This window comes from Callithrix jacchus, chromosome 7 (assembly GCF_049354715.1).
Source record: "Callithrix jacchus isolate 240 chromosome 7, calJac240_pri, whole genome shotgun sequence".
Taxonomy (NCBI): Eukaryota; Metazoa; Chordata; class Mammalia; order Primates; family Cebidae; genus Callithrix; species Callithrix jacchus.
Window position 1 is genome coordinate 58,390,237 of NC_133508.1, and position 12,724 is coordinate 58,402,960.

Below are 12,724 nucleotides of genomic sequence, written 5' to 3' on the forward strand. Positions count from 1 at the left end.
GAGGGAGAGTTGTGAAAAACAAAACAGAAATGGGTCCAGTTACTGCCATGGTGGGTGCTGCTGGCCTGTCCCTGTCCCTGGGGCCCCTCTGTGGCCACCCACAGGAGGCTGGGTCACTCTGGTGGAGAGGAAGGGAGTGGTTGATAAAACTGGGTTGGGGTGAGGTTGGGCCTGCTCCTCAAATGACAGTGGGCTTGGTGACTGCTGGACAGCAGAGGTGGGGGGAATTCCCGCCTGCCACACGACATAGCCTCACAGCACTGAGCGCAGGGCTTGGCATGCAGTAGACAGTCAATAAAGGATGGATGGATGGAAGGATGGATGATGGATGGATGGGTGGATGGATGGGTGGATGGCTGGTTGGATGGCTGGATGGATGGATGATGGATGGATGGGTGGATGATGGATAGATGATGGATGGATGGGTGGATGGATGATGGATGGGTGGATGGATGATGGATGGGTGGATGGATGGATGGATGATGGATAGGTGGATGGATGATGGATGATGGATAGGTGGATGGATGATGGATGGATGATAGATGGATGATGGATGGGTGGATGGCTGGCTGGATGGATGGATGATGGAAGATGGATGGGTGGATAGCTGGCTGGATGGATGGATGATGGATGATGGATGGATGGTGGATGGATGATGGATGGGTGGATGGATGAATGATGGATGGGTGGATTGATGGATGGCTGATGGATGGGTGGATGGATGATAGATGATGGATAGATGATGGATGGATGGACAGGTGGATAGGTGGGTGAGTGGATCGGTGGATGGATGGATGGGTGGGGAGCACAGCAGTGGGTGCAGTGTCCTAGGGTGGCCACTAGGCAGTGGACAGCAGTGAGGCTCACAGCCATAAACCATATTGATCCATGTGCCTAGCACTCCTGAGTATGAGCAGCAGAGTCCCAGAACCTGGCCAACAGCCAGTGATCACACAGGAGGTGCTCCCTCTGGAGATGCTCACACAGAAGCCAGATTCCCGACACACAATAAGTAGCCACACCATAGAGGCCCTGGCTGCTACAGACACACAACACAGTAGGAGGTGCTCACAGAGAAAGTGCCCACGCAACAGCTCACTTCCTGACACACAGTAGGTGTTCACCAACATCTAGGGCTTAGCACACACGATGTGCTCATACAGCAGTCTATTTTCTGAAACACAGTAGGTTCTCACACAGCAGCCCAGGGCTGTGCACACAGTAGGCGCTCACAGAATTGATGCCCACACAGCAGCCCAGGACCTGACACACAGTGAGTGCTCACAGGTACTCAGGGCCAGGCCCACAGTAGATGCTCACAGAGTACATGTCCACACAGCAGCCCATGGCCTGACACACAGTGGGTGTCCACAGCCTGACACACAGTAGGTACTCCTGGAAACCCACACAGCAGCCCAGTCCCCAGCAAACAGATAGTAGATATTCAATAAGTTATGAGACACAGAGGCTGCCCCAGGGCTGACCTGTGGAAAGTCACACCCCAGTGCATAAGGGGCCAGGATGAGTGGAGGGCCAAGGAGCTTGGGAGGGGGCTGCAGGCTGCAAGCTGTCAGCACAGCAGTGTCCTGGCCTGGGCACTTCCCCCCTCCCATGGAAAGCAGGGGCTAGACCAAATCCAGAGCCTAGGATGGGCACATGGATAGCAGAGCTACAGAGAAAGGTGGGGCCAGGACTCAGGAGGCAGAGGAGAGCTGAGGGCCCACCCCAAGGAGGGACAGGGGCCCAGGCAGGGGGAGGGCACTCACTATTCCAGCCGCCTTGGCCAGGTCGGGGTTGTTGGGCGCGAAGCTCCCACTGTGGCTGGTGGACACGGTGTTGGGCTTCTTGTTGCTCAGCCCCATGGCATCCATGGACTGGCTGCGGCTCCGGATGACCCGCTGTGAAGGGAGTGGCACAGGATTCCTAAGGACCATCCCCTTGAGGAAACCCAGAAGCCCAGGCATCTGGTCCCTCCCCAGCAATCTGGTCCCTCCCACTCTGGGTGACCCCAGGAAATCCCTTCCCCTGGGTAAGTGGGGAGCAAGGCAGCAGAGAGAGGTGGGGCCAGGCCTCAATTCCCACACAGGAAGCAAGTCCATATGGGGCCTAAGGGTAGCTGAGGTCTTGGCTCTGCCACCAACTTGCTGGGTGGCCTTGGGGACACCACTTCACTTCTCTCAGTGTCTGGAACCCACAGGCTGCTCTGTGCTGAGTGTCCTTGTGTGGCTGCCGTAACGACTGCAGAAGATACTGGATCATGGCCAAAAGTGTACGTGGAGAGCCCTCTCGACACCTGAGTTTCATTCCTGTTAGGCCTCTTAGAGCTCTCCTGCCTTCTTTCTTTTCTTCCCACCAACTCTCCTTCCTTGTTTTTTCCAGACCAGTCTATACAAATGCTTGTTATGGGACCAGCACTTTACAATCACACTGTCACTAGATCCCCCCACAAGATGGGGACTAGCAATCATGCTCATTTCACACACGATGGAACTGAGGCAGAGGTGAGCCCGGCATGCCAGGTCCCATGCCCTCAACTCTGGACTCTGTTGCTTCTGAGAAATTCTTAGACCTAATCTAGGTCCTCCATCCAGCACCTACCAGATGCGGGATGAGAGCCCTCCTCAAAAGAGACACCCCAGGTCCATGTTCACTCCACCTGTCCTGTCTCCATGGGCAGAGGCAGGGCTGTCTCCAAGCCTCTTTCTCAAAGATGGTCTGTTCACCTCAGTTCCTGGGCAGGCCTGGGCGGCTGGGCTACTTCTTTATTTCAATCCATAGCTCCAGCTGTGTGGCCTGCCCTGGGTTGAGGGTGAGGTCTGACCAGCTGACTGGGCACCTGGAGGATGGGTAGTTTTCCTCCTGTGGATGAAGGAGACGGTGGCAAAGAGGCCACTACCTCGGCCCTGCAGCCTGGGTGAGTGTAGACCCTGTCCAAGGGAGAAAAGGAACTACTCCACTCCCCACACTTCTCATTTCAGACAACAGTTGCTGAGGCAGACAGGCAAGGTTTTGCATTTTGCTTTTAAACTTATATTGCACAAACCTAACTGTTTTACAGATAACAATAACCGTACGAGGTAAGTTGCTATTACCCTACTCAACAGATAAAGAAACTGAGGCTCACAGAATGCCCACGCTGGCAAGTAGCAGAGATGGGATTTGAAGTGTCTGTGCTCTTAATGCTAAGCTAAACCAGGGGCAGACAGGGTAGGTCGCACAGACCAGGTCCTTCTGCAATGATCATGATTCACACACCCCTTCTGAGACCTCTATTTCTTTCCTGCAGTCAAGACAGAGCCTCTTCCTCTCTTCTCTGCTTGCTGACCTGGCATGGCAGCCTTTGTACCAGCAGCCCTCACTGTCTCCCAGAAGGCCCCAACCTTTAGCAGAATTCTCAGGGAAATTCCCCACCTAGGCTCCACCTCCAACAGTTACTCCTCTCCAAGCCAGGGCCCCACGCTGCTCCCTCAAACTCCACACAAGGCAGACTATGTCCCTTGTGTAAGCCCACCCTAAAGCCCAAGTCCACCTCGAGCCCTGCCCTCATGCCAGACTAGAGCCTCCTGTAGCCACAGACCCACTCTGTGTCCATTAGCTCCGGCCCCTGACTCCACCCCCAGCCACGTCCCCTTCCAGGCTCCACCCACAATGCGAGCGGCCTCTAACCACAACTCCAGGCCATGTCAATCAGCTCCATTCCGGGACTTCACCCCGGCCACGCCCCCTCTCAGACTCGGCCTCCAATGTGAACTACCACTAGCCACACTCCCCAAGCTGTGTCAATCCCCCAGTCCGGGACTCCACCCCCTCAACCGCACTCCCTCTGCCAGACTCCACCCCCATGCCGTGTCCATCAGTCTATCAGCCTCGGCCTGGAATCCAGCCCTGGCCGCGTCCCTGCTCCCCGGCCAGTTAGATCTTGGGCCCTTCACCTTGAAAGACTCAAAGAAGCCGCCGCCCCCACTGCCATTCTCCATCTTGTCCTCGTCGCCGCCCAAGCCCATCATGGACTGGCTATGGATGTGCAGTTCCTCATAGAGCGTCTCCAGGAGGGCAGCCCGCGTCCGCTCCTGTGGGTCAGGCCCGGGCCGTCAGGAGGGACCCCAGGGATCAGCCCCTGAGCCCACAGTTCAAATCCCAGCCACCTGAGGCATGGGCCACCTTCTCTGAGTGGGGAGTGAGGAGGGCCCCTGCACCGCCTTCCCCGAGGCCACTTACTTGGCAGCTCAAGCAGCCCCCAGGGACCCTCATATGAAGGGCCCCTCGTAGCCCCTTCGGGATCTGGCTGCATGTCCCCCACCCCCCAGGTCCACCCCCACCCCCAGACCCAAGGTGTCCCTGTCAGCCTGCCCGCCTCCCAGCACCTCCTGGGCACTCCCCACTATCCCTCCTGCTTTCTCTCCCCTGACTTCCAACTCATCCATCAATCCATCCTGCTTCAGGTGTCCCCTCTAAGGCCAAGGTCTGAACATGGCTTTTCCCTTCCCAGAGACAGGACTGAAATTCTAGATTGGAAGGTGAGAGAGGGTGACCCAGCCCTCACGGCCCATCCTCACCTCCAGTTTGGCAAACTTCTCTGCCTTGTAGCAGGCATATTCAGCATTGATCAGCTTTGTCAGCAAAAATTCCTGGAACTCAGGCCCCTGGAAACACCGAGTGTGGAGGAGATGAGAAAGGAAGGGTCAGAGGAACACAGAAACCAGAGACTGAACCCCAGTGAGGCAGAGGCTGCAGTTCCTGAACCATGCTCCGCTAGGACCTGGGGTCATCCTCTTCACTCCCAAAAGGGCATCTCCCTGGGCTCAGCTCCCTAAGTACCTTCGAGGCACCCCAGTGCCCTTCATGGCTGCCTACCCCCTCAGAGAACAAACCCCACAGATGTTAGAGTCTGGGTTGGGGTCCCCTATGGGATCAGTCTAGGGTAGCAGAACTATGTACAGAGCTGAAGCCCAGGCTTGAAGCGTACCCCTCCCCAAACATTTTATAAGAAAGAAGACTGGAACTGTCAGAAAGAGAACAGAAATGAGGAAAGGCTGGTCTACTATGGAAAGTGTAAAACAATCGTGTAGTTTATTCTCTGACCTTGTGAAAGAAAAAAAAGTGTTTTCAAGACTAATGAAAAAGCCAGGCCCCCATTGCACAGTTAGGGGAGCCCAGCTTCCCTGGCACACAATGCGGCTTTGGGACCTCATAAGGCCGCCACCCATTTTGTCTCACTCTGTCCATGACTAGGGGGCTGCCCCTCACCTTCCTGAACACAGCAGGGTCCGGGAGTGGGGGTCCGAAGAAGGGCACATCATCTCTTGCAGTGACAGAGACCTGGAAGGGAGGGCAGGTGTCTGTTCTGTGGAGTCTGGGGTCTGCTCTGCCCCACCTCAGCCAGAAGCCCCTACTTTGCCTCCCTGGCCTGCCCCTTGGCTGGGAAGGCTCAGTGATTGGGTGCTGGATGAATCTTTCTTCCAAGGATTTCTGCCCCACTAAGTTTTGCCTTGAATTTTAGTGGTAGGGAGGGGTGGGGGACTCAGGAATCACTGGGGATGGTGAAGGCAGAGGAGGCTAAGGGAGGTAGAGGACAGTGATACCAGGCCAGGAGGTGGAGAAGGGAAACTGATCTCTCTGAGGGAGTGAGCTTTGGGTAAGAGAGAGGGCATGGTGTGAACAGGGTACCATTGGAGCCTTCCACAGTCCCTCTCCCGAGGCTCAGAAGGGCATCCCAGGGAGGGCAGAACTGCAGCCGGGGCCCTTGCTGATGCCCCTGGGAGGCTCCAGGAGGACCCACCTTGTAGAGGGGGCCATCAGGGCCCCCACCCTCGGCCTGCACCACCACATAGGCATGCAGGAAGTTGGAAGCAATCATGTCGGGCACGAAAGGCGTGTTCTCATCCTGGAAGACCACAGCCACGATGTCATTCCCGATGTGCCGCTTCCGCTGCAACTGAGCACAAGGCCACGGCCTTTCACGGTCTGGCCAGAGAGGGGCCAGCTGGGGAGGGGGTGCCCACAGGGGTTTAGGAGGGTTTGGGGTAGGCAGAGGGCACTTCTAAGGATTCGCTTTCCCCAACATAATGTAGCAAAAACTTGTCTTAAAATTACTTTTGTTGAAAAATGGCCTGTTTGGAACAATGTACAGTATTCAGGTGACGAGGGTGCACTAATGTCCGAGACCTCACTGCAACACAATTCATCCATGTAATCAAAAACTACTTGTCCCTGTACATCCATTGAAATTACAGGGAAAATGATTTCAGTTTTCTTGGAATGCTGTGACAGATAATGAAACCAAGGCCAAGAGAGAAGTGACTTGCCAGGTGCTATAATGGGCTTCTGATAAATGACTCGAGCCCAGGTCTCTCGGCCCCCAGACCTTACCTATCAGCCCTTCTCCTATCTCTATGTCCCAAACATGGCCCCCGATTGAAAAAACAAGCACTACGTGGTATATATTCATGTTGCTAAAATGAACACAGGCCCTTAGTAAAAGAAAGTTGAAAGACACTAGAAATAAGGAATAAGTATTTCCATTTTTCTCACATTGCCCTTTTATCCCCTGGGCTGGGACCTGAGGTCAGGCAGATAGCCCTGTAAGAGGCTCAGGACAGGGGGACAAACTTCTGAGTTCAGTTCCCAGAACATGCCCTGCTCTTCCTCGACTCCAGGCCTTTGCAGAAGCTGTTCTCTCGACCTAGAACATCTCCCTTCCTTCTTCCAGCTCCTTCACAGCCTAAAAGTCACTTTCTCTTAAAAGCTTTTCCTGATTCCCACCTCTCCCAAGACTAAGTGTCCCCACATGACCCAATGAGGCTCTCCGCTCCCCATAAAACACCAGCTCAGATCTGCAGAGCTCTTGCAATATACCAGACACTGTTCTAGTGTCCCTATGCACCCACGCATATATGCTCACCTAGGAGGTAGGTGCCATTCTGACTTAGAAACCAAGGCTTTCCCAGCACTGAAGCAGCCTGTCTCCCCTGACCCAACTAGAGCCCACAAGTCGGGGGACTGAATCATTTCCATCTCTGTGTCCCAGAGCCCAGTGCTGGGCCTGGTGTGATGGAGGCTGAACGGACAGGTAGAGAGGGAGGATAGGTGGAAGGTGGGAAGCAGTGGGGGTGCCCAGGCTACCTGCTGGGCGTCCCCTTCTGTGTAGGGCAGCTTGGTGGACACGTGAAACATGATCTCCTTGTTGCGGAAGTTGCAGTACACAGATTCGGTCCCCGTCTGCCCGTGGGTCACGTCCAGGCCTCCTCGGAACCTGCCCCCAGGCCCCCCAGGCCACGGCTCAGTCTCCAGCCCCGGCCAGGCCTCCACGGGGCCAGGACAGGGGCTCCCTCCCTGCCCAGGAGCACAGGTCAGATTATACTCTGCTCAGTCCACCCTAATACTCACCCCTTAAAGTCCTGCAGTTTGACCTTCTGGCCAAGAAATTCAAGGAACTCCACGAAGGCAGGGCTCTCCTCATTGGTGCTGAAGAGTTCTTCCTCAGAGGTCTGGGGATGAGGGGCCAAGGTCATGGAGGTGGAGTTCCTGAGAAGCCCCTGCCCGCTGTCCCTACTCAGACCCAGAGAGGGCAGGAGGGAGGACCTCTGGCAGCCCCTGGGCTCCTGAGTCCCTTGGACGATGTGCTCCCCTGGAAAAGGTCTGAGATACGGGGCCAGGTGGGGAGGGGAGGCAGGAGGTTAGCACACCTGCCCAAGCTTCTGATAAATGACTCCAAACTTGAAGTTATTGCTGATGACATGTTCGTCAAAGGTGACGATGAGCCGGGAAGCCTGCAGGAGAGGACACCCAGTGAGGAGACCGTGTGGGCAAGCTGCCATTCTGCGCACTCTTCCCCCATGCCAAGCTCTGAGCCAGGCACTCTACATGCATTACATCATGTAATTCTCAGAACAAGCCTGGGAGGGAGACATTCCAGCTGTCCCCTCTGAACCTTGGGTTCCGAGAGCTTAAGTGACTCACCTAGGGTCAACAGCTTTGCAAGCATGTGTAGGCTTGGGATTTGACCCCAGGTCTGCTGGACTCCAAAGCTTAAGCTGATGGCTCTTGGGTTTTGCCGTGAGCCCCGGTCCTGCCATGGCCAAGCCCGCCCTCAGTGCACTCTAACTCCCAACACAGTCCTTGGCTCCTCTGTAAACTCACATCATTTTTCCAGAACAGGCCACGTCCCGCCAATTTGCTGTGGGCATTAAGCAAGTTCTCCTCCTCACTTTAGGCCTGTTTCCTCTCCCCTAAGCAGGAGGTGGGCCCTGATTTCTGAAGCCCCTTCAGGACACCTTTCCTGGACCACACCTCATACTCTAGAGACCTCACACTGCTCCAGAATTCAGGCAGGGACACAAGGGTTTACTTGCCTGTCCTCTTCCAGGAGGCGCCCCTGGCTCATCCAAGGCAGAAGCTCCTGCCCGATCCCTATACTGTCCCAGTGCCTAGAACTCAGCTCCCAGCCCTCAAGCAGGAGGTGCCAGGGCTATTCTCTCTCTGCAGGTCTCCTCTGGGATACGAAGGCAAGGCCAGTCGAAAACACACGGATCCCAGGGGAGGACTGCAGCACAGATTGCTCTCAGGAGGGTCTCCAAACATCACAGGCCGGTCTCGAAGGCAGACAAACCTAGGCTTAAACACAGGCCCTCCTGATCTGCTGTGCACCCTTGGGTAAGGCACAGACCCTTTCTGTGGCTCCTCTTCTGCATATTGTGAACGTCACAGGGTTATTGTGAAGATTAAATGACAGAACCTGGGGAGAGTACCTGGCACACAGAAGGTGCTTAATAAACGCTCAGTCCTCTAGTCACTCACCCACCCTCAGTGAGCTCTGCCCAGATCCAGCCATACCTTGGGGTAGAGCACAGGATAGAATCGATCCACGTTGACATCTTCACACACCAGCTGCAGGAGGAGATAAGGGAGGGGCGTGAGACATGGGGCCAAAGAGGAGAGGACGGTGTGCCTGGACCTCCCTGGCCAAGGTCTGGGGAGAAGCCATGCTGGGGTTGACGAAGGCCAAAGCAGGACTCCGAGGTCACTGCTGCTCAGGGAATGGAGGTCCCCTGAGATCTGAGGGTGCTAGAGAAAACCAAAAGCACACAGGCAGGGGATGTGGGCTCAGGAGAACATGTGACAACCCGAGACATGGTGGGAACACTCGAGAGACAGGGCCTCAGGATAGGGCGGCGGCCCAGGGCTGGGGCCTGCAGCTGGAGGGCCATGCTGAGGCAGAGCTGAAGCCCGGCAAGTGCCGAGCAGGGTCCAACCGGGAAGCTCAGGGGAGTGGGGACCTCACCTTTGCCATCTGGACAACATTAGGGAATTCGGTGAGGCAGGAGATGGGGATGACATCATGGTACGTCCGGCACTTGGTCCTGGGAAGAAAAAGTCACATGCTGAAGGCCTGGGCAGTGGGACAGGAAAATGGGAACCCCACGCCTGTCAAAGTAAGGCCACAAGGGGGTGGACCATAGCAAGGACCAGAGGTGACGACTGGTGCCAGGCTGGCTCGGGCACTAACCTGGTGTGTAACCTCAGGCAAATCCCTGTCCCTCTCTGGGCCTTGATGAAGAGAGTGGGTCAAATGAGACAGACTCTCAGATTCTAAGGCCTCAGCCCTTCCTGCCATCTCAAGACTCCCCCACCACCCTCACCTGAGCAGCAGCCGCAGGTGCTCTTGGTCCCCGATGACATCGTACTTGAGTGAGAAGACAAGGTGGCCGAGGGCAGTGTCCAGTGAGTAGTAATTGAAATGCTCCTGCGGTGGGAGGTGGGGGCCAGGGGAGTGGGTGAGGCTGAGCATGGGGCTTCCAGAAACCAGGCCAGAAAGCCAGCCCACTCCCAGATGGGGGTCCTTTGCCCACAGCAGGTGTCACAGCTGATAGCAGACCCTACATCAGACAGACCTGCACTCAAAGCCCCACTCTGCCACTGACCAGCTGGGCAGCCTGAGGAGGTCACTTGGCCTCTCTGTGCCTTGCTTTCCTAGTCTGCCAACTGGGAGGGAACCCAGTTCTTTGGTGGTAGCCAGGATGGAAAGGGATGAAGTGCCTGGCTCAGCCTTGGTGTTCAGTGAAGGTGGGTGGTTAACACCGGGTCTCTGGGTGCTCACTGAATCAGGAACACATTCAGACCTGCATGCCTGTCTTCAGCCCTGGCCCTTCTCAGGGCTGGGCACCCAGCAGGTGCTCAATGAGCAAAAGCTGATTGCCCAACCTGTGACTCTGTGGTCCCTGAAGCCAGGGCCCGTGAGAAACAGGAAGCGAAACATCTCATAACACACAGGGCGGCTGGCCAGGCAGGTTTCCACCCTCCTGTCTCACCTGGAGAAGAGGGCAGTGTTGGAAAGACACACTTTGGAGGGTATCAGGGTTGGCTGTGGCAGGGAAGACACCCCCAGAGCGAAGCCCGGGGCTGGCACCTTGGGTGGGGAAGTTCCAAAGCCGAGGGCTGGGAGTTCAGGGAGACACCACCCAGCCTGGCCCCAGGCTCCCCCTGCCAACCCCAGCCCCAGCTCTCACCCAAGCCTTGGGAGTGGAGCTGGCTGGCCACACCTGCCCCAGGAATCATCCTAGATGTAAATCCTGTTCAAACATGAACACCTGCACTCAGAGGCCAGGAGCAGATAGAGGCAGGGGCCAGTGGATGTGCCCCACAAATCCGCAGCTCAGGGGCATTCTCAATGGACCTGGCACAGAGTCCCCCTAGCCCTGGCTGGGCAGAGTGGCAGAGACCCCCAAATGCTTGACATCATCCAGTAGAGAGGGAGTGGGAGGCACTTGATTAGGAGTCACTTAGCAGGGAAGTCCAGGAAGTGGGGAGTTTCCCTGGACACCCCCAAGCCCAGAGGAGTTCCAGGGACACAGTGGGACAGCGGGCTCAGGGTCAATGCCCAAAGTCACCCTAATCTCCCCCTCTGCCAGGATAGGGCCTAGCACCTGAGCACCTGGCTGCTTCTCCCTTACCACCTAGAGTAAGGAAGCGGCCCTGCCTCTCTGCCAGCCCTGGGGCTGCTCCCCTCAGTACTGCTAATCTGATCCTGAACATGAGGCCTCCTCTTTTTTTTTGAGATGGACTCTCGCTCTGTCGCCCAGGCTGGAGTATAGTGGTGCCATCTCAGCTCACTGCAACCTCTGCCTCCTAGGTTCAAGCGATTCTCCCCCCTCAGCCTCCCATATAGCTGGGATTATAGGTGCCCACCACCATACCTGGCTAATTTTTGTATTTTTAGTAGAGATGGGGTTTTGCCATGTTGCCCAAGCTGGTCTTGAACTCCTGAGCTCAAGTGATCTGCCCACCTTGGTCTCCCAAAGGGCTGGAATTATAGGTATAGGCCATGGCACCCGGCTGCCTCTTCTGACCCTCCAGCCTGCACCTCTTCAGATTCTACTGCAATCAAGGTCCACTACCTTCATCTGTCACTTGTTACTCTTTCAACCAACTTTTCTGAGTGCCAACCATGTGTTTGGCATACATGGTACCCCCAGATCCCACCACCTGCCAGATCCAGCTGGGAGTCTCTGGCCAGCAGGTGCCTAGGATGCAGGTCTCTCTCTACCTCTAGGGCTCAGCTGGGAAGTGGAATTCCATGCTGGGTTCTGGGTTTGTTCCTAGGCAAAGGCTCCTGAACCTGGGCTCGCTGGTTTAGTCCCAGTCACAATGTATCCTCCCCTAACTCCACTGGTTAGCACCAGTGTCTCCCAGAGTCAGGCCAATGCCCAGGCCCGGACTGAGGTCACACAGCTTCCCAATCCCCAAGGAGTCATCCCCCTTCCCAACACACACACACACACACACACACACACACACACAGTGGCTAGGAGCACGACCTCTCCCATGCATCTTAATGGAAGATCAGCCAAAGCTGGTTCAATTCCAGGCTCAGTAACTGCCTGACCTTGACTAAATCATTACCTATCTGAGCTTCAGTTTCCTCTTCTGTAAAAACAGAAGAATCCTGATATCACCAAGTCATTATGAAGATGTGAAAACAGCTAATGTTAACTGAGTATTTACCATGTGCCAGGTGTGGTTCCAGAAGCTTTGCGTGTACTTTTATTATCCCTGTTTTCACAGATGAGGAAGTTAAATAACTTGCCCAAGGTCACACTATCAGTTAATGGAAGAGCCAAGATTCCCACACATGCTGCGAGGCTCCAGAGCCCATGACACACTTCCCCGTTCTGGCTGTGTGCTGAGACAGCACCCAGCATGCGACCTGACACACATTCCCGGCATGGGACCTCCCCTTGGGCTCCCACAACACTCTGACAAATTGTTGCTGGGCAGGGTCCCTGTTCTGTGCTGCTGGTGGGGCAGGGGTGCATCAATCCAGGACTTTACTGTTCCCCTAGCTCCAAGCTGCCTGAAAGGAGGCCCTGGGTCTATTGTGCTGGCTGCTATATACCTGCTACCTAGAACAGGTGCCAGGCACAGAGCTGGTGCTCATTATTTGCTACCCTTGACTGAGCGCTTACTTTGTCCCAGATGCCACTATAAAGACCTTACCGATATCAGCTCACTGCAACCTCACAGGGTGGGTATCATTACCACCAACCACCATTTTCACAGATTAGGAAACTGAAGCACAGAGAAGTTAAGGTATTTGCCCGATGTCCTGGGTAGTGGATGGCAGAGCCAGGATTCAAGCCCTGGTAGAGTCTCTGCTGTGAACCACTATGCCATATTGCTGCTCTTGCAATCAATGTTTGTTGGGTGAAAAGTGATTCCACCATGCGTG

At 55.5% G+C, this 12,724-nt stretch overlaps 1 protein-coding gene across 50 annotated transcripts in view; it reads right to left on the reverse strand.

Moving 5' to 3' along the window:
• The window catches only part of RAP1GAP (RAP1 GTPase activating protein), a 69,163-nt gene that overhangs the window by 7,854 nt on the left and 48,585 nt on the right, over nt 1–12,724 (reverse strand). For all 50 annotated transcript variants that reach the window (XR_013519855.1, XR_013519853.1, XR_004745792.3 and 47 more), the window contains 11 exons: nt 9,639–9,742; nt 9,281–9,359; nt 8,833–8,886; nt 7,686–7,769; nt 7,387–7,487; nt 7,123–7,252; nt 5,780–5,935; nt 5,248–5,319; nt 4,557–4,643; nt 3,933–4,070; nt 1,767–1,898 (listed from right to left, as the gene is read on the reverse strand). Coding sequence is in view for 37 of the 50 variants with exons in the window: in XM_035308075.3 (XP_035163966.1) it covers nt 1,767–1,898; nt 3,933–4,070; nt 4,557–4,643; nt 5,248–5,319; nt 5,780–5,935; nt 7,123–7,252; nt 7,387–7,487; nt 7,686–7,769; nt 8,833–8,886; nt 9,281–9,359; nt 9,639–9,742 (1,137 nt within the window). In the remaining 13 variants the exon portion in view is untranslated. The remainder of the gene's footprint in view (nt 1–1,766; nt 1,899–3,932; nt 4,071–4,556; nt 4,644–5,247; nt 5,320–5,779; nt 5,936–7,122; nt 7,253–7,386; nt 7,488–7,685; nt 7,770–8,832; nt 8,887–9,280; nt 9,360–9,638; nt 9,743–12,724) is intronic.